At 54.6% G+C, this 23591-nt stretch overlaps 2 protein-coding genes across 9 annotated transcripts; one reads left to right on the forward strand and one right to left on the reverse strand.

The window, feature by feature from the left end:
* The first annotated feature begins 145 nt into the window (after nt 1-145).
* On the forward strand, nt 146-7564 carry VGF (VGF nerve growth factor inducible). 8 transcript variants are annotated; one of them, XM_032255102.1, is made up of 7 exons: nt 146-609; nt 931-980; nt 1391-1485; nt 1615-1712; nt 2873-2950; nt 4503-4721; nt 5221-7564. In XM_032255102.1, the coding sequence occupies exon 7, from the start codon at nt 5241-5243 to the stop codon at nt 7089-7091; it is 1851 nt and encodes a 616-aa protein (XP_032110993.1). In that variant the 5' UTR covers nt 146-609; nt 931-980; nt 1391-1485; nt 1615-1712; nt 2873-2950; nt 4503-4721; nt 5221-5240; the 3' UTR covers nt 7092-7564. The 8 variants fall into 8 exon arrangements, with proteins under 8 accessions (XP_032110993.1, XP_032110992.1, XP_032110994.1 ...); XM_032255101.1 differs by lacking the exon at nt 931-980 and having other exon boundaries at nt 1326-1485; XM_032255103.1 differs by lacking the exon at nt 931-980.
* Nucleotides 7565-8799: 1235 nt separating this feature from the next.
* Nucleotides 8800-15621, reverse strand: AP1S1 (adaptor related protein complex 1 subunit sigma 1). Its single transcript, XM_032255109.1, has 5 exons — nt 15509-15621; nt 13261-13439; nt 12559-12667; nt 10849-10986; nt 8800-9568 (listed from the first exon to the last, which is right to left on the reverse strand). Exons 1-5 carry the CDS (start codon nt 15509-15511, stop codon nt 9521-9523), a joined length of 477 nt encoding a protein of 158 aa, XP_032111000.1. The 5' UTR covers nt 15512-15621; the 3' UTR covers nt 8800-9520.
* Nucleotides 15622-23591: the final 7970 nt, after the last annotated feature.

Genomic DNA, 23591 nt, shown 5'->3' on the forward strand with positions numbered 1-23591 from the left:
AGTCGCCCGTGGCCAGCCTGGCTCGCCTTCCCCATTTCTAGGTGGGCAACCTATGGTGTGGGGAGGAGGTGGAGAGAGCCTGGGCACCGCCCCCCATCCAGCCTGCTCTGGAGCGGCAGAGACTGCGATCCCCCAAAGTAACACGCGGGGGCGCCAGGACGTGCGCGGACGCGGGCGAGGCAGCACAAGGTGGTTTTCGTCCGTGTGAGTGTGTCCGTGGGCGTCTTTGTGTGTCTGCGTTTCTGGACATGTGTGCACGAATCAGGGGGTGTCTGGGTGGGATGGATTCGAGACAACGTGCCTGGTGTACCTCAGAATCAGGTACCTCAAGTGGCTTTTTTTGTTGTTTTCTTTTTTGATGAGAACGATGCTTGATATGTTACTATGTACGTGTGGACTCGGAAGCAGGCGACTTGTGTGTATTGTCGAGTGTGCACAGCGCAGCCTGTGAGTCCCTGCAACCGCGTCTTGGATTTCTGAAGTCGCATTCCTTGAGGGTTTTGGCACCCTTCCCTCCACCTGGTAAAAGGAATGAATGAGAACACTTAGTGAACATCTCCATCGCCCCGGACACATCTCCAGCCTCGGTCTGGGTGACTGCTAGGCGAGGTGTGACATTGTGTTTGTGTAAGTGGGTGTGTCTCCCAATCTCTGTGTGATTCTTTAGGACAGTGTGTTGTGTGTGTGACAGGTGGAAGTTGAAGGAGGCTGGTTCAGGATTACAGAAGTGGTTTTCTTTTTCTTGGTGGATACCACCTTCATGGTGTGTGTCTGTGTATGTATTTGAGTGTGTGAGTGTGTGTTAGTCTCTCCAGTGGCTCTCTCTTCGTGTCTCTCCCCTTCTCTGTCTCTTTCTCTCTCTCTTTCTTGGTGACTCATCTCTGCGGCTTTGCCCTCCCCCGCTTGCTGGGTCTCCCCTCCCCCACTCAGGAGTGGGTGGGGGTCTGAGGGCGAGTGGGACCTCGGGACTAAAAATCAGGGTGAGCACCCCCTTCCCATCACTCATCATTCCAGACTCTCCAGTAGCCCCCTAGCCATCCCCTCAGTCCCTTCCCCAGGACTCCCCAGCCCTGGGATGGGGAGGGGATAGGGCAAGAGTGTGTTCTAAATGGGGCAATTTTCAGGGGGCCTTTAACATCTTCTGTGAATTCAAAGTGAAGACCCCTTCCCCTCTCATAAAGTGCCCCCTCCCTGCCTGCCCCCCCACCATGGCTGACGCAGTTAAAGGCTGCAGAGGTGAGTCACCGGTTGGGGGGAGGGGGAGGAGAAGAGGGGAACTGTAAGCTTCGGGGTCCACAAGCCCCTGCTCTCTCTTTCTCTCCCAGACCTTCTCAGGGAAAAGACCCAGTTCTCTTCCCCGATCCCCTGGTTTTCCAAATCTTGAGTTTAGATTCCTACGATGCTGGACCCTATCTTCTCCAGCTACCCTCTTGGAGGGAGATTCAGGAACAAACACAAAGAGAGATGATGGATTCACACAAACAAGTCAGAGCCAATACCAGGCATCCCCAACCAGGTCCCCATCTCAGCTCTGCCTTTTCCAGCACTCTGTCTCTCCCACTTTCTTCAGTTCTCTTTCTTTTTCTCACTGTCTCTCTCCTTTCCCCATCCCAGGAACCTGTGCACAGTCCAGAAGCCCCTAAAGGCAGCAGGGTATGAAGGGCACAGCTCACCCCCAGTAGAGCGGGGAGTGTGTGATCGAGCTGACCCAGGTAGGGAACTAGGATGGAGAGAAGCAGAAACAGAATGAGTCCAGAGACCATGCAGACATAAGGAATCAAGACCCAGATTGTGGAATCTCCAAGCCTTTGGTGCCCCAGGCATTCACCTCCACCCTGCTCCCTCACCACAGGATGCTGGAACCCTGGGGATGCTGATTTCTGAGAAGCTCTTCCTGGGCTTCTGAGCTTAAGTGGAGGAAGGGAGGGATGGGGAGTGGGGGCATGTATATGCTTACACACACATTATTGTGTACCACCAAGCCAGGCACAGTTTTTGGACACCAGCAGATGCCCAAAACTTGGTGTGTTCAAAGACCCCAAACTGCATGGGCATACAGGCATGAAGAAGAGATAAGAACCCCCCCCCAACACACACATGCTTGCGCGCATACACATACAGCTGGAAGCAAACACAAACACAGCCACACAGAATGGAAGAGAACATCACACAGTTAAATTGGAAACACTACCATACCCATCCACTGTTGATCTGATTAAATACACAATTGCTTCCCCCATTCCCTTTCTTTCCCCCCCATCATGTATCTAATTCATCTCTGCACACATGTAAACATACGTGCACAGGCCATGTACATGCACACCCAGGTGTGTGTGCACACACACAAGCCCACAGGCGAATATAGTTTCTCTAGGTGCCTGTCTCTCATCTTGCAACTTGGTCTGTAATCCCCATCAGCACTCAGTCAGCCCCCTTGGCTCCCTCCCTCCCCTCTCCCTTCTCTCTTGGATGGCTTCCCCTCCCCCTCTCCAGATGTCTGAGCCATCTCTCTCTGATTCATCCTCCTCAGGAAGGTAACGTGACCCCTTCCTCATCCCACTGCTCTCTGTATCCAGGCTGGGAAGATGAAGGGGTGATGGGGGGAGAGGAAAGGAAGGAGAGGAAGCTGTGGCTAGTTGTGTGTGGGGATGGGAGGCACTGCCTCAGGGTCTCCTAACCCCTCTTTCCCTCCTTTCTTTGGAATCTCCACTGTCACCTTGGTTCTCAGTGTTTTTTTTTTTTTCTCCTCTCTCTCTCTCCTTTAGCCTGCTCCTTCTACCTGTTCCAGATCCTTTCCTTCCTTCCTCCTCCCCTGCGCCCATCTCTTCTCTCTTTCCTCCCTCTCCACTCCTCCCCATTTATTTCCCCGCAGAGCTGATGGGCTTTCTTCTGGGAAAGTCGAGCCACTGATGGAAGCGAGAAGCCACTGCTGGTTATAGAGAGAAAGCACGTGAGTGTGTGTGTAGGGAGGGGGGGGTTGGAAGGGGGGTCAGTTCTAGGAAGAGGTGAGGAGGGGGGTGAGGACTGTTTCTGAAAGAGTCTCTGAGCCCCTGGCAGACAGCCCTGACCTCGGTTTTCAGAGTCTTAGGGTGCGGGTGCCCTGCGTGTGCCCACGAGCATCTCTGTGTCCGCAGTTCGTGTGTGTCTGGCGTGTGTCATTGTCGTTCCCCCCTTCCCTGTCCACGCCCCCGCACCGCTCTCTGCCAGCACCGCAGCCCCCTCCAGCCTTCCTCCCTCCCTCCCCTTCATTCCTGCAGTGGCTGCCCCCCTTGCCACCCTCTCCTCTCCCCTGCCCCCTCCCCATTTCCGTCCTCTTCCCCCACCCCCGCCCACGGCTGGTCTCCCTTCACCGGACCCGGCTCGCTGATGGATTCTCTTTGCGCAAATCTGTGCGTCATCGCCCCCCACCCCCGGAACCTCTAGCTGTCCAAGCCCCCAGCCCCAACCTCTCTGGCAGGAGATACGGTCGAAGGGTCTGGTGGCAGAAAGGGGGTATCTGTGACGTTGCATGCCCCCCTCCCATCGCGTTCAAACCTTCCCTTTAAGCGGTGGAGAGAGCTGGAGTTGAGTCACCCCCCCACCTGCGCAACCCCCTCCCCACCTGGTCTGGTCTCGCCCTCCAAACGTCCTTGGGGGAGGAAAGTGGCTGGAGGGAAAGCGGCTGGGGGAGAATGGGAAGAGATGGGCCGAAGGGGGCACAGCGGGGGGCCTTGACACACGCGGCAGTCCGGGGACAGAAGGACAGACACCTTTTTCTCCAGACACAGCACGGGTCGAGAAACAGACACGACCCAGAGGCACACACATCCTCATTCCTTCCCCCTTCTCTTCCGACTCCGACCCTTTCCGATGGGATTACCAAAACCGCAAGATCCACCCATCTGCCCCTGCCAGTGGGCTGCCACCCCGCACCGCCGATCCGTGGACAGCGCCCGCAGGCGCGCAGATATGTCCCCCCGTGCTCAGTTTCATGCCGTCCTTGGGCATGTGGTCTCGGGGTGGCGAGCCCGGCCCCCTCCTCGGCTGTCGAATCTTTATCCTTCCCCTCCCCAGTATTTATCTCCCACTGGTGCCCAGTCAGACGCTGGGGCTGCCCTTTTCCAAGTCCACTCGGCAACGGCGGACTCCATCCAGCAGCTCCAAGTTGCTCTGCAACCCACCCTCCCGCCTTCCAGCGCCTCTGCATCCACCCTTCCATTCATTCTCCCATTCATTCATTCATCCTTTTCTCCTCGTCCCTCCTTCATTCATTCATAGCCCCCCGCCCCGCCCGCTTCAGCATTTCATTCATTCATTCATTCATTCATTTCCCGGAGCTCCGCTAGCGCACACCCCTCCAGCCGAAGGCCCCAGCGCGCAGGCGCAGGCCGGGAGAGGCAGGCACCCTCCAATCGTAGAGCGTCCTCCCTCCTCCAGGCGCCCGCCCGCTTCCCCATGAATGAACATTGACGTCAATGGGGCGGGGCGCGCCCACGTGACCCCGCGCGCTCCCCTTTATAAAGCGGTGGAGGCGCGGGCGCTGTCCAGCGTGCTGAAGCCGGAGCGAGCGAGCCGCCCGGAGCCGCGCCGACCCAGCTGAGCCCAGCCCAGGGGACGCCAGACCTCGACCGTCGCTCATACCCCGGCCACCGCTCGGAGCCGAGGCAGACGCGTCCCGATCTTCCCCAGTCCCCATCCCGCCCCGACCCTCCTCTCCACCTCCCGCTTCGTGACACCAGCTGGTAAATACTCCGCTGTCCGTCCCTCAAACCGTGGGCGCGAGGGAGGGTTCTCTCTCCTCTCGATGGGGGTGTTGCAAGCACAGCGGGAGCCTCCTGGTAAGGGTCCCCGGTAAACGGGGGAGTCGCAGCTTTTTCTCTTGCTGCTGAAGTCGCCCACGCACCATCCGGGGAGTCCTACGGGGAGGGAGGGAGCAGAGATTTTTTTTCCCCCATATTGCTGCTTAGTACGTGGGCGATGGCAGTGAGATGGCTCAGGGAAGGGGGCGAGGAAGCCCTGGGTAAGCGAGGGCTTCGGGCGTTCTTTTCCCATTTACACGACTCCAGAGATCGGCACAACATCTTCCTCCTTTGCTCCTAAACGTTCCTCTTCTGGGTAAGGTTAGGGGGATCAGGGAAACCCTGGGTTTCCTGCTGAAAGGTGGGGGAAGGGAACATAGATCTAGAAAGGGGAATTCTTACAGAAATCCTCTTTTTTTTTTTGGTCCCTTCTATTTTTCAGTCTCTGGCAGCCTCTTGGTCATGAAAGCCCTCAGATGGCCGGCTTCCGCCCTCTTCTGCCTTCTGCTAATCAAGGCGTTAGGGGCAGCACCCTCTGGTCGCCCTGAGGCGCAGCCTCCTCCCCTCAGCTCTGAGCATAAAGAGCCGGTGGCAGGGGACGCAGTGCCCGGGCCAAAGGATGGCAGCGCCCCAGAGGTCCGAGCCGCTCGGAATTCCGAGCCGCAGGACGAGGGAGAGCTTTTCCAGGGCGTGGATCCCCGGGCGCTGGCCGCGGTGCTGCTGCAGGCACTCGACCGCCCCGCCTCGCCCCCGGCACCTAGCGGCTCCCAGCAGGAGCCGGCGGAAGAAGCAGCTGAAGCTCTGCTGACCGAGACCGTGCGCAGCCAGACCCACAGCCTCCCGGCGCCGGAGAGCCCGGCGCCCGCTGCTCCGCCTCGCCCTCAGACTCCGGAGAATGGTCCCGAAGCGAGCGATCCCTCCCAGGAGCTCGAGGCGCTTGCGTCCCTGCTCCAGGAACTGCGAGATTTTAGTCCAAGTAGCGCCAAGCGCCAGCAGGAGACGGCAGCAGCAGAGACTGAAACCCGCACGCACACGCTGACCCGAGTGAATCTGGAGAGCCCGGGGCCAGAACGCGTGTGGCGCGCTTCCTGGGGAGAGTTCCAGGCGCGCGTCCCGGAGCGCGCGCCCCTGCCACCCCCGGTCCCCTCGCAATTCCAGGCGCGTATGCCCGAGAGCGGGCCCCTTCCCGAAACCCACAAGTTCGGGGAAGGAGTGTCCTCCCCCAAAACACACCTAGGCGAGGCATTGGCACCCCTGTCCAAGGCGTACCAAGGCCTGGCCGCCCCGTTCCCCAAGGCGCGCCGGCCGGAGAGCGCACTCCTGGGTGGCTCCGAGGCTGGCGAGCGCCTTCTCCAGCAAGGGCTGGCGCAGGTGGAGGCCGGGCGGCGGCAGGCGGAGGCCACGCGGCAGGCCGCGGCGCAGGAAGAGCGGCTGGCCGACCTCGCCTCGGACCTGCTCCTCCAGTATTTGCTGCAGGGCGGGGCCCGGCAGCGCGGCCTGGGGGGTCGGGGGCTGCAGGAGGCGGCGGAGGAGCGAGAGAGCGCACGGGAGGAGGAGGAGGCGGAGCAGGAGAGACGCGGCGGGGAGGAGAGGGTGGGGGAAGAGGATGAGGAGGCGGCGGAGGCGGAGGCAGAGGCGGAGGAGGCGGAGAGGGCGCGGCAGAACGCGCTACTGTTCGCGGAGGAGGAGGACGGGGAAGCCGGAGCGGAGGACAAGCGCTCACAGGAAGAGACGCCGGGCCACCGGCAGAAGGAGGCCAAGGGGGCAGAGGAGGGCGGGGAGGAGGAGGACGACGACGAGGAGATGGACCCGCAGACGATCGACAGCCTTATTGAGCTGTCCACCAAACTCCACCTGCCAGCGGACGACGTGGTCAGCATCATCGAGGAGGTGGAGGAGAAACGGAAGCGGAAGAAGAACGCCCCTCCCGAGCCCGTGCCGCCCCCCCGGGTCGCCCCCGCTCCCACCCACGTCCGCTCCCCGCAGCCCCCGCCCCCCGCCCCCGCCCCCGCTCGGGAAGAACTGCCGGACTGGAACGAGGTGCTCCCGCCCTGGGATCGGGAGGAGGACGAGGTGTACCCGCCAGGGCCGTACCACCCCTTCCCCAACTACATCCGGCCGCGGACACTGCAGCCGCCCTCGGCCTCGCGCCGCCGCCACTACCACCACGCCTTGCCGCCTTCGCGCCACTATCCCGGCCGGGAGGCCCAGGCTCGGCGCGCTCAGGAGGAGGCGGAGGCGGAGGAGCGCCGGCTGCAGGAGCAGGAGGAGCTGGAGAATTACATCGAGCACGTGCTGCTCCGGCGCCCGTGACCCGCCCCGGCCCCGCCCCCGCGCGCCCCCGCCGCGCGCGCCGCCGCCCCCCTCCGTGTCGCCAGCTCCCCCTCGGTGTTTGCATGCGCCCCGCCCCCGCCCCTCGGCCCCGCCCCCGTTCCCAGGCTGCGCCGGGACCTGCCAGACCCCCTTCCCGGGTCCAGAGCCCGAACTCCCAGAGCTCACCCACGGGTGACCCGGGACCAGCCCAGGAGGACCGCTGGTTTGTGCCAGTTCCCTCCCTGCGGGGGACTCCGGCCCCATCAACTCCCTCTGGGGACGTCCCCATCCGAAACCGGAAAAAGCAGTTCCAATTAATTGTGTGAAGTGTGTCTGTCTCCAGCCCTTCCCACGAGCTCCTCCAACCTCTCCAAGTCGCTGTGAATTGACCCCTTCTTTCCTTTCTCTGTTGTAAATATCCCTCACGGAGGAAATAGTTTTGCTAAGAAATAAAAGTGACTATTTTATTAGGACTTTGTTCTCGGTTATTCACCCGTCCCCTTGGGCCTGTGTGGTCCTTCCCAAGGGGCGGTGAGGGAAGCGCCAGCCACAGTCCCCATCTCCTCCTGCTTCCTGTCCCCAAATCAAGGCGAGGGATGAGTGGGGAAAGTCCTGAAACTGTTTTTAGAGAATATGGCTCACACCCATTAAGAAACCCGAAATTCCACTTCCAGCTTGGGGGATGGTGGTAAAGTCATCTTTCCCCAGGGCTTGACAGAGAGAAGCCCAGCGGAATGCAATAAAAGAGCCAGTTGTCTAGGATGGGTCCAGTGACCTCTGGTTCAAAAGAAAAAGGCAACCCGCTCCAGTGCCACAGCTCTGGGTGCCACCCGGCTCCTTTTTCCCAAGATCCTGGGGTTGCGTGGGTAATGCCAAAGTCTCCTCTGTTCACCCACCCACCTCCCTCCATTGCTCCCTAAATTCCCTGGTCCTAGGTACTTTGCCAGAAATTCGGGGAGGAGGGGGTGGCAGCCACAGAGACACCCTGACTAAAGCCACTTCTTAACCCTTTTTCTTTTTCCTGAGACAGGGTCTCACTCTGTCGCCCAGGCTGCAGTGCAGTGGCGTGATCACAGCTCACTGCAACCTCGAATTCCTGGGCTCAGGTGATCCTCCCACCTCAGCCTCCTGAGTAGCTGGGACTACAGGTGCACGCCACCATGCCCAGCTAATTTTTGCTTTTTTTTTTTTTTTTTGGTAGAGATGGGGTTTTGCCATGTTGCTCAGCTGGTCTGGAATTCCTGGGCTCGAGCGACCTGCACCTCGACCTCTCATCTTAGACTTTTCTAATCACAGGTACCTGTGAACTGATTCAAATGAAACTAAACTGGGCAAATGAAATCCCCTCACAATGAACCCACATCCTAAGGAGCTGTTCCTCCTTCTGTAAAGGCAGCTCAGGGAGTTGGGGGCAGCCTGTTTGGAGATGCATTCTGCATAAAAATCTGTTTAAGGTAAGGTGGTCAGATAAAATACAGGACACGGAAATTTGAAATTCCAGATCCACAATGCATGCAGTTTTAGAGTTAAGTGTGTCCCAAACATTGCATGGGACACATTTATCCCCAAAATGATTCCTCGTGTATCTGGAATTCTAATTTCACTGAGTGCTCTCTACTTTGCTTCTTCCCAAGGCTGGCAGGATCCCTTGGCCTCCCGATGATGCCAGCAGCCCTGCCTTCCTTCACAAAGCCCAAGGCCAGCAAAGTCCAGAAATGCTTTTCCATTTATTTCAGAAGAAAGGAAATAAAGGCAGACACTTCCCCCTCCCCGCCCCTCCCAGCTCCTGCCTCACCCAGAACTGGAGTGAAAGAGGGACAGGGCCAGGACCATGGTCCCATAAAGCTTGCCCTTCCCCCAACCCTTCCTTCCCTCAAAGTGGCAAGGTTAGAAAAAAATTAACTATGTTGTTCCTGGATAGTATTAACACAGGATAGAGGCCAGCTGCAGCCAAGGAGAAAGCGGGGGGGGGCAGGCTTCCCTCCCAGGCAGAGAAGCCGCCCTGGCTGGCCATTGGGAGGGTGGAGGTAGGTTACGGGGCAGAGAGGAAGAGAAGCGCCCTGAAAACCTTTTCCCTTTAACCCGGATTATTTATATATTTACAGTTATTAGGGAGGGGAGGACGTCTGGGGTGACATCGGTTCTGCAAAGGCAGGAAATAAAAGCCAATAGCACCCCCATCTGGGTCACATTTTCCTGCCTCCTAGCTCTTAAAACCTTCAGTGGGAAAAGGGGAAAGTGGAGGTAGGGGGTGGAGGGAGGGAATGTTTGAAGGGCCTGAGCCCACAGCTCACTCCAGAAGAAGGTGAGGCAGCAGAGGAGGGGCAGCTGAGTCCCACCAAGAACAGCGCCCTGGGCAGAGGAGACGCGGCCGTTGGCACCCCACTGCCAGGACCCCATCTCCACGCCCCGGCCCGGCCCGGCGGGGGCTATGCCAGACCCATCTCCTCCAGCACGCTCCTCGGCGACTCATCCTCCTAAGGCAGAGACAGACAGAGGGTGACGCAGAGACACCAGGAAAGGCCGACAGGGTGGGCAAGACAGCAGTCACGAGGAAGAGTCAGACGAGGGAGGCACAGACACGGGGGAGGGGGAGAGAAGCCAACGTGAGCCCAAGGCCAGACCAGCGAGCCCTTCGGGGGGGGCCCCACCAGCCTCCCAGGACCAGCCAACAGTGGCAGGTGGGGTCCAGGTTGAGTCCATCACCACCCAGAGAACCCAAAGCCAGGAGCTTGGTGAGCAGGGGCCCCCCCTTGGCAGCTTTGAGTAAAGGGAGTGAAGCCAGGATGGGGAGGTGGGAGATCTTTCTGGGGGCCTGGGGGGGTGCAGCTGGCTGGGTCCTGTTTTTCAGAGTTGGGGAGGCAGTGGGAGGTGAGTGCCAGGTGCCTGAGGGAAGGTGAACCAGACTGCAGGGAGATGCGTCATTAGGGTCTGAGCGGAACACTGGTTACATGGTGGGTGTGTGTGCCAGGGCATGTGTGTGTGTGCCAGGGTATGTGTGTGCGTGTGTGTGCATGTGTGAAGGTGAAACTCGACCAGTGAGGTGGCAAGTTCAGTTCTGCCCTCTCTTTCACTGCAGAGATGAGCCCCCCCCCCTTACCCCCCATCTCTCCCCCTCCTCAGAGCCAGCTCAGGCCGGGCTCAATCATCACTGCAGATTCCGGTGACTCATCTCCCTGCACCAGGGCCCGGTGATGGCACAGCAGAGAGGGGGCAGGCAGTAATAGGGTGAGGGCGGGGGTGTCAGAGAGCAGTGAGAACCAACATCCAGGTGCCCTCTGCCCCAGCCCCCAAATCCCCATAGCCTCTTCCTCCTAAGAAGCAGTGCTTTGGAGTATGTGTGTGTTTAAAAAAAAAAAAAAAAAAAAAAGAGGGGTCAGGGCAGAAATCAGGGAAGGAAAGAAAGATCTACCAGGTGCCTCTTCTCCAATTCTGCAAGCAACCCTTAACTCCAAAGCAAACCCTTAACCCTTTGGCATTAAGCATTGCTCAGAGAATTGAACAAAGGAGACTAAGCGGCCACGAGACATCTGGGGCTTGGGGTAAGGACGGCTTGGAGTGAGGGGTACACAGGTGGGCTATCTGCCACCCTACCTCCCACCCCAGGGGGTCAGGGCTTGAGGGTAAGCTGGAAAGCTAGGTGTGCTAGGGGTCAGATGTCACAGGGAGGGGGGCCCCCTTGGCGATGGTGGGCAGGGCGGGCAGGGCGTCTGCCACTGTGCGCTTCCTCCTCCTCCTCACTGTCCCTGGCCCGTACCTCCTGCAGCAGGTCGGCCTGCTCGATGGCTTTCAGCACACTCTTCTTGGAGGTGTCCTGGACGTCCCCCCCCATCAAAAACTCATCCAGGATGAAGTAGGCCTTCTCAAAGTTGAAGATGATGTCCAGCTCGCACACCTGGGAGGACGGGGTGGGAGGGAGGCTGAGTTGAGCTAGACATGCGACTGCAGCCATTTCCTTTTCAAGACCACGCCTCCCACCTTGGGTTCTGCCCCCAACACCCAAGCTTTAGTAGTTGGTTCGGCTTTTTCACTTTTTTTTGTTTTGTTATTTTGTTAGAGACAGGGTCTCTTGCTCCATCGTCCAGGCTAGGGAGTGCAGTGGCATGATTATGGCTCATTGAAGCCTCAAACTCCTGGGCTCAAGTGATCCTCCTGCCTCAGCTTCCTGAGTAGCTGGGACTACAGGTACGTGCTATCATGCCCAGCCAATTTTAAAAATATTTTGTAGGGACGGGGTCTTGCCACGTTGGCCAGGCTGGTCTCAAACTTCTGGCCTCAAGTGACCTGCCTGCCTCGGCTTCCCAAAGTGCTGGGATCACAGGCATGAACCACCGCACCTTGCCTTGAATTAGTTTTTTCCCCTCTTCCTCTTTCCTCCTGATCATGACAGCTGTCCTATCTACTTTTGTCTATGGCCCCCCTTGCCTTTCCCCTAAAATCTGTGACATTGTTCCCACCAAAGGCTGGGCTAGCCCCCTCTTCCTAGACATGCTGGGGCAGGAAAGAAGGGAATTCTGGACCACAGGGTGAGAGACTTGAGTTCTAAGCAGGGCTCTGCCACCAACCATCTAGCTAAACATGTCCTAAAACATCTGAGTCTCAGTTTTCTGGCCCGAAGATGGAGATGCCAACACCTACTGAGAGGATGGGATGAGAAGAAAACAAGAGGACCCGAAAGCACTTTATAAATTGTTAAGCAGGACACAAATTAGGGAGTTATTACTATGCCCCATTTAAGATCTGAGCTGTCCCTCAGATAAGTTATTTCAGAATCTCTAGGAGTGGAACCTGGACATTGCTATTCAAAAAAAATTATCCAGAAGATTCCAATGTAAATCCAAGGTCAGGAACCAGTGATAAAAATCTGACTATGAGGCCGGGTACAGTGGCTCATGCCTGTATTCCCAGACTTTTGGAGGCTGAGGTGGGAGGATCGTTTGAGCCCTAGAGTTAGAGACCAGGCTGGGCAACACAGTGAGACCCCATCTCTAAAGAAAAAAAAATACAAAAATTAGCTGGGTGTGGCAGGGTGCACCTGCGGTCCCAGCACATCGGGGGACTGAGGCAGGGCGGTGGCTTGAGGCCAGAGGTTAAGGCTGCAGTGAGCCATGATTGCGCCACCACACTCCAGCTACGGCAGGCATTCCTCCAGGTGACAGGGTGAGGCTGGGTCTCTAAAAAAATAAAAATTTAAAATAAACAAAAAAATCTGAATTTGGTCTCTGTGTGAAAAGTCTGAGCTAAGCTGTAAGCGGAGATTAGGTGCCTGATCCTGCCCCGGCCTCCCCGCTCACCATTACAGAACCTGGTTAATAGGCTTAGAGCTTAAAAAGGGAAATTAATTACTGTTCTTACTGCTCCAACTTCACCTCTCCCCTGAGGTTTCCAGCGCAGAGACTGGAGGGGCCTCAAAGTTTGCTAGAAAGGGGAGTGCTGGGAAAGGATCCCGGGGGCAGAGGGGACTCACACTGCCAAAGTATTTGTCTAAGAGCTCCACGTATCGGTGGATCAGCTCCAGCGTGATGAGCTCATTGTCTTGGCCCTCGATGGCACAGCAGAAGTAGAGGCTGGCATATCTGTGAAGAGGAACGCATGAGACATTGCCACAAGGCTGCTTCAGGACCCAAGCATTCTGGGCTCAAACCTCCCACCAGCCTGGGGGTGGTCTGTGCCCCGGCTGCTCACAGGTGGGGTGGCCCTAGGGCATGTAAATAGTAACTCACTTGCCTCTTAGCGCTATCTTAAAAACAGTCAAAGAACACATGCTTTTCCCTTCCTGCCCTCTGACCTCCTAAGTTTGACTCAGCAAAAACCTGGGCCAAGCAATGTACCTGATCCGAGAAGGAACCAGAAAGGGTGGGGGTGTGTGTTAGAAAAAGTAGGGCAGGACCTTTGACTGTAAGAGACATGCGCAGTGGGGCAAGATAGGGCCTAAAGGGACACGTGTGTGAGGCAGGGGTTGCATGTGAGCAAAGCCAAGTGGTAAACGAGAACTTCTTTAAAAAGAGTTTGGGGGAAAAAAAACCAAAGGAAACTGGCATTCATCACTGTCCTCCAGATGTCCTCAGCTTCCCAGGTCTCCGTGACCTAAGGGACAACCATTTCTCAGCCATTGGAACCCACTGCCCAACTCGAATCTAGGCAGGTCTGAAAGTAGGTGGGGAGTCACCTCTTATAGACAACTTTGAGGTCCCTCCACTCCAGGAAGCTGCACATCTTGGGCTTGCGAGCCAGGACAACCTGCATGAGCTCTCGCACCATCTTCTTCCGTTCTTTGTCCGAAGTGGCCAGGTACCATTTTTGCAGCCGCAGTTTTCCCTGCCGGCTGAATAGCAGCATAAACCGCATCTGCGGTGGGGGGTGGGAGGGATGGAAGGGCAGCACAGAGTGTAAGCACACATTCCCCAAACTCATCCCAGCTCCTTCTTCTCTACCTTGTCCCAACATCCAGCCCCTTGCACTCATCCCTGGGTGTTTCCATCAGCAGGGGGACGTCAGAACTTCTGACTGTCATTTGGGTTCACATCCTGGCTCTCTCTACTGGTTATGCGGCGCCTTAGGCCAATGACTCCTCTCTCTCTGGGCCTCAGTTTCCTTATCTGTAAAATGGACATCATACCTGCCTTGCACAGTTGTTAGGAGAGACTAAATGAGTTGATAGATGCAAGTCCCTAGCACTGGCAGGTAGTCTAATATGTTAGGTATTATTATTATGTTTGAGACAGAGTCTCTCTCTGTTGCCCAGGCTGGAGTGCAGTGGTGTGATCACTGTTCACTGCAACCTCCGCCTCCTGGGTTCCAGCGATTCTCATGCCTCAGCCTCCTGAGTGCTAGAATTACAGGCACGTGCCACCACACCTGGCTAATTTTTCTATTTTTAGTAGAAGTGGGTTTTCATCATGTTGGCCAGGCCCTGGTCTGGAACTCCTGGCTTCAGGTGATCTGCTCACCTTGGCCTCCCAAAGTGCTGGGATTACAGGCGTGAGCCACTGCGCCTGGCTTTTAGGTATTATTATTATCGCGATGATTCCCTAATCTCTTGCTTTCTGGTTCTGCTTCCCAAAGTAAAATGCCTAGCACAGTGACAAGAAGCCAGTAGCTGATGCCAAAGAAATGCCTGTTCTCTTCCACCCTCCCTCTACCCACCACCATGCTGAAATCTGGTATTTTGTCCCTGGAGAAGCTACCTCAATTCTCCACCCCATCCTAGCCATAAGATCTTAATGATGTCCAAACAGAGGGCCCTCCAGTGCCAGCCCTATGCCCAGGGGTATCCTTCTGCCTTATGTATCTGTAACACCACACAGGGTATGGAGATGCCCAAATCCCACCTTCCTCTCTGCAGGCACCCAGGCATTTGGTCTCTTACAATCTCTCTTAACTCTTCTTCCTTTTAGGGTGCCTCCTGCTAAGCGCCCACTCCTCCTCAGATACCAGGTGATCAATCTCCCTCAGTTAGGGCCCCCTCCACCCAAGGGGTTCCCCTAAAGAATGTCTGCAGAACAGACAGCAAGCTGGGTCAAGTGGATGGAAGACAGAACCCCTCGCTGCCCAGTGCACCCCAGGTTCTCAGTTCCAGGGGGTCTGGGCCACATCCTGGAGTCTTCTCCTTCCCCCAGCAGCTCTCCTATCCAGGGACATGTCCAGAGCTGGAATCCCTGGGTGTGTGGCACTGAACTAGCTTAGTAGGTGAAAAATCAGAATTCAGGGGAACTGATATTTTTTAGTGGAGGGGAAAAGAGGGGTGCCAGGGAGCCTCGTGCGGCTCAGATAGGGGGGTGGGGAGCGAGCAGGAAGAAGGAAGGCCTGGGTTCCGGAAAGAGAGTGGGATGGGGGGCAGAAAGCCCCGGATCCCAAAGCCTGGGTCTGTGGGGGCAAAACCTCGAGCCCACTTCGCTTCCCCACCTGGGCCCAGCCTCTAGGAGAGCACGGCCACGAACCCAGGCAGGGCGCTCCCTCCTCCGACCCGGAAACTCCCCGCCCGCACCCCGCTCCCCACTGGTGCCACTGCTCCCGCCTGGACCGCCCAGGAAGGGGGTCTCGGTGACCGGTGACCCTCGCTCCCTCCCTCCGCAAAGAGACCCCCGCGCTCCTCTGCTTTGGGCGGCTTCCCTGCGGCAGGGATCGAGGGACCCCCGGGGGCCGAGACCCGAGCACCCCTCCCGGCTCGGGACGGTCCTGCCGCCCCCGCGTCAGACCCCGCTCGCCCAGCAAATGCGCCCCTCCCCGCCCCTCTCCCGAAGGCCACCTCCCCCTCTTCCTCCCGAGCCTGGCTCGCCCACCCGCCGAGGCAAGGGAGGCCTCTGAGGACCAGAGGGAAGAGAGGGCGGCTCACCCCGACGGCGGCCCCGGAGGACCCCCACAGGTGCAGCCCACGCCCCTCGCTTCCCCCTCCCCTCCCTCTTCGTACAGCCTACCATCCTGCAGCCTCCGGCTCGGCGCGTCCCACTTCGGCCACCGTAGGCGCCAGCCCCACTCCCTTTCTTATCCTTTCTCTGGCTTCCCTCCCTCTCGTCCGAAGCCCCGCCCCGTCCCGCCCAGGCTCCGAGTCCCGGCGCGCCACGCTCTGCGCAGGCGCCGACGCCGCTGGGCGCGCGGGCGGGGCTGGAGGCGGAGAAGCGGAAACCATGGCAACCAGGTCCTTGACTGCAGCTTCTAGGAGCCCGGTCGTCATGGTAACGCGGCTGTCCTGTGGGCTGGTTGAAGGATGGGGGAGGAGGACAATGAGGTCCTCGAGCTTTGGAGGCTTGAGGGGGAAAAAGGCGGGAAAAGGGGTACGAGGTGAATGGGACCATCATTAGAGTTCGTGGCAACAGGCAGGACTCCTGGAAGGGGCGTGGGCAGTGAAGAGGGAGCAGAGTGGGAATTAAGTGTAAAAGAGGAGGAATGACCTGGAAAAAGGGAAGTATAGAGATCAAGCTAAATATCTGTTGAGAGCCTGTTAGACACCCTCCTCTATTTATTTATTTATTTTTAGAGACGGGATCTGGCTGTGTCCCCAGGCTGAAGTGAAGTGGTGGGATCATGGCTCTCTGCAGCCTTCAACTCCCGCCTCAGCCTCCTGAGTAGCTGGAACTACAGACGCGAACCATCATGCCCAGATAATTTTTAAATTTTTGTGTAGAGACGCGGGTCTCACTGTGTTGCCCAGCCTGGTCTCGAACTCCTGGGCTCAAGAGATCCGCCTCGGTTTTCTAAAGTGCTAGGATTACAGGTGTGAGCCATTGTGCCTGGCTTCTGATCTTAAAGCAGGAGAAATGTGTAGACAATGAATAAAAGAGAAAAGGAGAGGCTGCTATAAAAGGCATGTAAGGAGAAGGGGGAGGAGTGTGAATTGAGGCAAAAAGAGAAGAAATAAAGAGCGTCTTAAAAGGTTAACGTGGGTCAAAGCTAAAAAAGGGACAGATGTAACCCAAATCTCAGTGTGAAGATGAGGTGGATATAAGTTGTAATATGAGCTTTTAAACTGAATGTGTGTGTCTACATGTTACTGGAAAAAGGGGTCCTGACCCAGACCCCAAGAGAGGATTCTTGGATCTCATGCAGGAAGGAATTCAAATCAAGTTGCAGAGTGCAATGAGAAGAGAGAGTTTATTGAAAGCTACCCCCTTATGCGCCACCACACCCCACTAATTTTTGTATTTTTAGTACAAAATACAAAATCGGTTTTCACCATGTTGGGCAGGTTGGTCTCCAACTCCTGACCTCAAGTGATCCGCCTGCTTCGGTCTCCCAAAGCGCTGGGATTACAGGTGTAAGCCACCATGCCTGGCCCCAGCTTCTTTCTTCTTTTACTTTTTCTTCTTCCTTTCGCTTTTGTTTCCTTTTCTCTTCTGCCTCCATCTTAGGCTTGTCAACAGCATTGTCTAAGATACGTGGCATGTACTAGTGGGATATCTTACCAATGGCATAGATAGTTGTCTGGCTGAACTATCTTGGTGCTATTTATTTATTATTATTATTTTATTTTTTTGAGATGGAGTCTCACACTGTTGCCTGGGCTGGAGTGCAATGGAGTGCAATGGCATGATCTTGGCTCACTGCAACCTCCACCTCCCGGATTCAAGCGATTCTCCTGCCTCAGCCTCCCAAGTAGCTGGGATTACAGATGATCACCACCATAGCCGGCTAATTTTTTGTATTTTTAGTAGAAATGAGGTTTCACTATATTGGCCAGGCTTGTCTCAAACTCCTGACCTCGTGATCCACCCGCCTAGGCCTCCCAAAGTGCTGGGATTACAGGTGTGAGGCACTGTGCCCAGCAGCTATTTATTAAGTAAAGAATAAGACGGCACAGATAGTTAAGTGGTTGGACTATCTTGGTATCATTAATTAGGTCGAGAATAAGATCAACAAAAAAGTTGTTAGGGTTAGAAAGGGTAAATCATTATGGAATGAAAACAAGGACTAGAAGTGTGGCCGGGCGAGGTGGCTCACACCTGTAATCTCATCACTTTGGGAAGCCGAGGCGAGTGGATCACCTGAAGTCAGAGGTTCAAGAGCAGCCTGGCCAACATGGTGAAACCACGTCTCTACAAAATACAAAACAATTATCTGGCTATGATGGCGAGTACCTGTAATCCCAGCTACTCGGAAGGCTGAGACAAGGGAATTGCTGGAACCTGGGAGGCGGAGGTTACAGTAACTCAAGATCACACCACTGCATTCTAGCCTGGGCAACAGAGCAAGACTCCCTCTCACGATAAGAAGGTATAGATAAGGAAGGAATGAGTGGTATGGGTGTTGAGGTAAAGAAATAAAGCGGAGAGCTGGGCAGCAGCTTGCAGAAGTTTGGAAGCTCAAGAGATGTTAACTCCTACGCTTCTTGGAAAGCTGACACTCTTTAAAATTCCTTGCCTCTATGTGATATGCCTAACTGCAGAAAAGATAGGCTTCGTGAGAGAATTGTTCGAGATGTAGGTTTTGCAGCCAGGCACAGTGGCTCGCGCCTGTAATCCTAGCACTTCAGGAGGCTGAGGTGGGAGGATTACGGGAGCCCAAGAGCTCAAGTCCAATATGGGCAACCTGGCAAAACCCTGTCTCTACAAAGGATACAAAAATTAGCCAAGAATGGTGCTGCACACCTGTGGTCCCAGCTACTCAGGAGGCTGAGGTGGGAGGATTGCTTGAACCTGGGAGGTGGAGGTTGCAGTGAGCTGAGATCTCACCACTGCACCCAACTTGGATGACAGAGCAAGAACCTGTCTCAAAAACTAAAAGAGGCCGGGCGTAGTGGCTAACGCTTATAATCCAAGCACTTTGGAGGCCAAGGCAGGTGGATCACCTGAGGTCGGGAGTTCAAGACCAGCCTGACCAACATGGTGAAACCCTGTCTTAAAAAAAAAAAAAAAAAAAACCTAAAAGAAATAAAAAGTGAAAAGAAATATGAGTTTTGCTCATGGGCAGTCATAGAATTCAAGTTTTTGAAACTAGTTAGAAGATGCTGGACTGGATTTCTTCTTTTGAGACAGAGTCTTGCCCTGTCAGCCAGACTGGAGTGCAGTGGTGCGATCTTGGCTCACTGCAACCTCTGCCTCCTGGGTTCAAGCGATTCTCCTGCCTCGGCCTCCTGAGTAGCTGGGACTACAGGCACACGCCACTACACCCGCTATTTTTTTATTTTTATTTTTTGTATTTTTAGTAGAGACAAGGTTTCATCATTTTAGCCAGGCTGGTCTCGAACTCCTGACCTCAAGTGATCCACCTGTTCCGGCCTCCCAAAGTGCTGGGATTACAAGCGTGAGCCACCATGCCCAGCTTGGATTTCTTCATTGTTACTGAATGATGAATGTGGAGGATCTATGAGTTAGTGGATCCAATACAGCTTGTGCATGGAGATGAATAGAGATTTTGATGCAGTTGGCAGTTGAGAGTCGTTTTGGTTATGTGAATTAGTGAATAACTTGGTGAAAACCGTGTTAAGAAAGTTAATCTTGGCTAGGCACCCAGTGGCTCATGCTCATGCTCGTAAGCCCAGCACTTTGGGAGGCTGAGGTGGCAGGATTGCTTGAGCTCAGGAGTTTGAGACCAGCCTGGGCAACACAGATCCTGTTTCCTTTTATTTTTTGATACAGAATCTCGCTCTGTCATCCAGGCTGGAGTGGAGTGGCATGATTTTGACTCACTGTAACCTCCATCTCCCGAGTTCAAGCTATTCTCCTGCCCCAGCCTCCCAAGTAGCTGGGACTACAGACATTTGCCACCACACCTGGCTAGTTTTTATTTTATTTTTAGTAGAGATGGGGTTTTACTATGTTGGGCAGTAACTGGGATCACAGGCGTGCAGGAGTCCGAGGTGGGTGGATCACTTGAGGTCAGGAGTTCAAGACCAGCCTGGCCAACATGGTTAAACCCAGTCTCTACTAAAACTACAAAAATTAGCCAGGCATGGCGGCCTATGCCTGTAATCCCAGCTAGTCGGGAGGCTGAGGCAGGAGAATCACTTGAACCTGGGAGCGGAGGTTGCAGTAACCCGAGATCTCAACAGTGCACTCCAGCCTGGGCAATAGAGTGAGCCGCTGTCTCAAAAAAAAAAAAAAAATTGTTTGTAGACACCAAGTCTTGCTGTGTTGCCCAGGCTGGTCTCAAACTCCTGGGCTCAAGTGATCCTTCTGCCTTGGCCTCCCAAAGTACTGGGATTACAGGCATCAGCTACCACACCTGGCCAGAATACTCTGTGGTTGATGTTTGTCATTCTTTTCACCGCTCAGATTCGAACCCCCATTCTTGGAGTGTGGGAATCCCCTGTCCTATGAATCTAGGGAGGAGATAGACCAACCTCCCAGAGTGGCGTTTGCAATTTCCAGATATTTGCTTTTGTGGCCTTCTTTCTGGGCATAGCATGGGCATGTCCTCTGAACTCTGCCCATCTGTGCACCTGTCAGACTTTGGTCCAGGAGAGACTGCCGGGGTGGGGGGGCATGAGGAGATGGAGAGCAGTTAAGACCCTGGAAGAGGGACAGAGGATCACGTGCCTAGGGTGGCAGTGGAGTGGCGCTGAGAACAGTGTTTTGTGCAGGGGCACAGGTATGATGTGGGCATTGTTGTCCCTAGCATGATAGTGTGAGACCTCCCGCCAGCTTGGTTCTCTGGCTGCCCTGGCGATTCCCTGAATTGTCCAATTTTTCCCTCCCTTCCCCTCCCCTCCATTCCCCTCCTCTTTTCTTTCCTCTGTTTTTGAGATGGAGTCTTGCTCTGTCACCCAGGCTGGAGTGGAATGGCACGATCTCAGCTCACTGCAACTCCACCTCCCAGGTTCAGGCAATTCTCCTGCCTCAGCCTCCTGAGTAGCTGGGATTACATTCACCCACCACCATGCTCGGCTAATTTTTGTATTTTTAGTAGAGATGGGGTTTCACCATCTTGGCCAGGCTGGTCTGGAACTCCTGACCTCAGGTGATCCACTGCTCGGGCTCCCAAAGTGCTGGGATTACAGGCGTGAGCCACTGCACCCAGCTGGTTTCCATTTTTAAAAAGTAAAACAAAATAAAGTGAGTATTCCATTGTCATCTCAAACTTAATTTGCCAAAAATACGTCGATACTTCCTTCCCCGGAAATTGTCCCCTCTTGGTTTCCCATTGTGGTTGATGCCAATGCCTTTTTCTAGCCTTGCAAGCTGTAAGCCTGAGACATGAGGGGTAGCATGAAACTGTGGCTTATTCAAGGGCGCTCGAAAAGACTTGCCAGGCTAGATTAGGAGAAGGCTAGAGAGCAGCGGCTGGATTGTCAGAGGAGGGAGGAGGGACAGGCTGAAACCAGCTGGAGACCCGGGACTTCATTCTCACGTGTCCCTTGCATCTGCCTTGCTATATGTTTTTCTTTGTGATTTTGTTCATGTTGTTTTCTGAAATGCCCTGCCATTCTCTCCCTATAGACCCAAACCCATCTGATTTATCTTTTATGGTTTCAAACAGCCCCTCCTCTGATGAGTCTACACTCTAATGCAGACTATAGTGATCACTTCTCTCTCTTCTCTCTCTTTTTTTTTTTTTTTTTTGAGATGAAGTCCCACTCCAGTGACGCAGGCTGGAGTGCGGTGATGCGATCTCAGCTCATTGCAACCTCCACTTCCCAGGATCGAGCGATTTTCCTTTCTCAGCCTCCTGAGTAGCTGGGTTTGCAGGTGTGTGCCACCATGCCCAGCTAATTTTTGTATTTTTAGTAGAGACAGGGCTTCACCATGTTGGCCAGGCTAGTCTCAAACTCCTGACCTTAGGTGATTTACCCACCTTGGCCTCCCAAAGTGCTGGGATTACAGGTGTGAGTCACCATGCCCAGCTAATATAGCAATCGTTTCTACAGTGCTCCTTTTAATTATTTTTGCAGTGACTTGCATAGGTTTTCTTCTTTTTCTTTTCTTTTTTGTTTTCAAGACAGGGTCTCCCTCTGTTGCCCCAGCTAGAATGTAATGGTACAATCACAGCTCACTGCAGCCCCGACCTCAAGTGATCCTCTGGCCTCAGCCTCTGGAGTAACTGGGATCACAGGTGTGCACCACCACGCCCAGCTAAAGTTTTCTGATTTTTAGTCAAGACAGTGTTTCGCCATGTTGCCCAGGCTGATCTCGAACTCCTGGCCTCAAGTGATCCTCTCACCTTGGCCTCTCAGAGTGCTGGGATTACAGGCATGAGCCACTGCACCTGACCGGCATAGCTTTTTTTTCCCAGTTTTTTTGTTTGTTTTTGAGATGGAGTCTCACTCTGTCACCCCAGGAGTGGACTGCAGTGGCACGATCTCAGCTCACTGCAACCACCATCAAGCGATTCTCCTGCCTCAGCCTCCTGAGTAGCTGGGACTACAGGCGCGTGCCACCATGCCTGGCTAATTTTTGTATTTTTAGTAGAGATGGGGTTTCACCATATTGGCCAGGCTGTTCTCAAACTCCTGACCTCGTGATCTGCCGGCCTCAGCCTCCCAAGTGCTGGAATGACAGGCGTGAGCCACCGCACCCAGCAGATATCTGCGATTATGAAGAATCGCTGACACTTTCTTTTTAATGCTTCACAGTACCCGGTCTAAAGGGCAGCTTTTAAATAAATACTCATTACATTGAATGGAGTTTCAACTTGGCAAGATTTTGCTGGAAGCCACAGCGGCTTTGCTTCAGGGAAGAGCTTTCCACTGGAGCGAAAGCGACCTCTGGTGGCAAGGGGATCAAAGACTCCTTTCAGAAAGCGGGTGTTCAGGCTGGCAAGGCAGCTGGTGGCAACACAGAAGCTGCTGATGACTGGCACCTGAGGGCAGCACTTTTTTTTTTTTCAGCCGGTGTCTTGCTCTGTCACCCAGACTGGAGTGCAGTGGTGCGATCTTTGCTCACTGCAACCTCGACATCCCTGGCTTGGGTGATCCTCCCACCTCAGCCACCATGCCTGGCTAGTTTGTTTGTGTTTTTTTTTAGGGTAAAATTGGGTTTATTTTTTAACCACCATGCTTGGAATCAAATTATCATTGGTAAGTGTTAATGTCAATAGTCTTAAAACTAAATGTTGGAAGAAGAATACAGAAGACTGATGAGGAGAAGCTGCTAACTGGTGGGTGTAAAGATCAGTACCTAACCTGGGCTGTTTGTGTTTTTAATGGAGATGGGGTTTCACTATGTTGGCCAGGCTGGTCTCGAACTCCGGACCTCAAGTGATGCACCACAGCGTCCAGTCTGTGTCTGAATCCTTCTTGGTGTTTGGGGAGACCTGTTCCTGCCCACACGTGCCACAGAGAGAGGCAATACAGTGTAGAGGCAGGGAACTCAGGGCGTCCAACTGCCCGGGGCTGTTAGATAGTCATAATGATGGCGGCAGCTGGGCACAGCGCCTCACACCTGTCATCACAGCACTTTGGGAGGCTGAGCCCCGGAGTTCAAAACCAGCCTGGACAACATAGTGAGACCCTGTCTCTACAAAAAATAAAATTAAAAAATTATCTGGGACTGTGTGTAGTGGCTCACCCCTGTAATCACAGCACTTTGGGAGGCCAAGACAGGTGGATTGCCTGAGGTCAGGAGCTCGAGACCAGCCTGGCCAATGTGGCAAAACCCCATCTCTACTAAAAATACAAAAATTAGCTAGGCATGGTGGCTCCCAGCTACTTGGGAGCCTGAGACAGGAGAATTGCTTGAACCTGGGAGGTGGAGGTTGCAGTGAGCCAAGATCACACCATTGCACTCCAGCCTGGGTGACAGAGCAAGACTCCATCTCAAAACAAAACAAAACAAAAAATTAGCTGGGTGTGGTGGTGCACCTGTAGTCCCAGCTGCTTGGGAGGCTGAGGTAGGATTATTTGAGCCTGGGAATTCAAGGCTGCAGTGAGCTGTGATTGTACCACTGCACTCCAGCCTAAGCAACAGAGACTCTTTCTAAAATAATAATAATTATATTAATAATAAGCTCAAGTTGCCCAACCTCTCTGTAAAGTGCTTGTTACTATTGTTTCAATAAACCTTACTTAAGGAACCACCTAAAAAAAAACCAACAAAATGATTTCAAATACAGATGGTGTCTCTTTGA

The sequence above is a fragment of the Sapajus apella genome, unplaced genomic scaffold (genome assembly GCF_009761245.1).
Source record: "Sapajus apella isolate SASKATOON/1434 unplaced genomic scaffold, GSC_monkey_1.0 scaffold88, whole genome shotgun sequence".
NCBI lineage: Eukaryota > Metazoa > Chordata > Mammalia > Primates > Cebidae > Sapajus > Sapajus apella.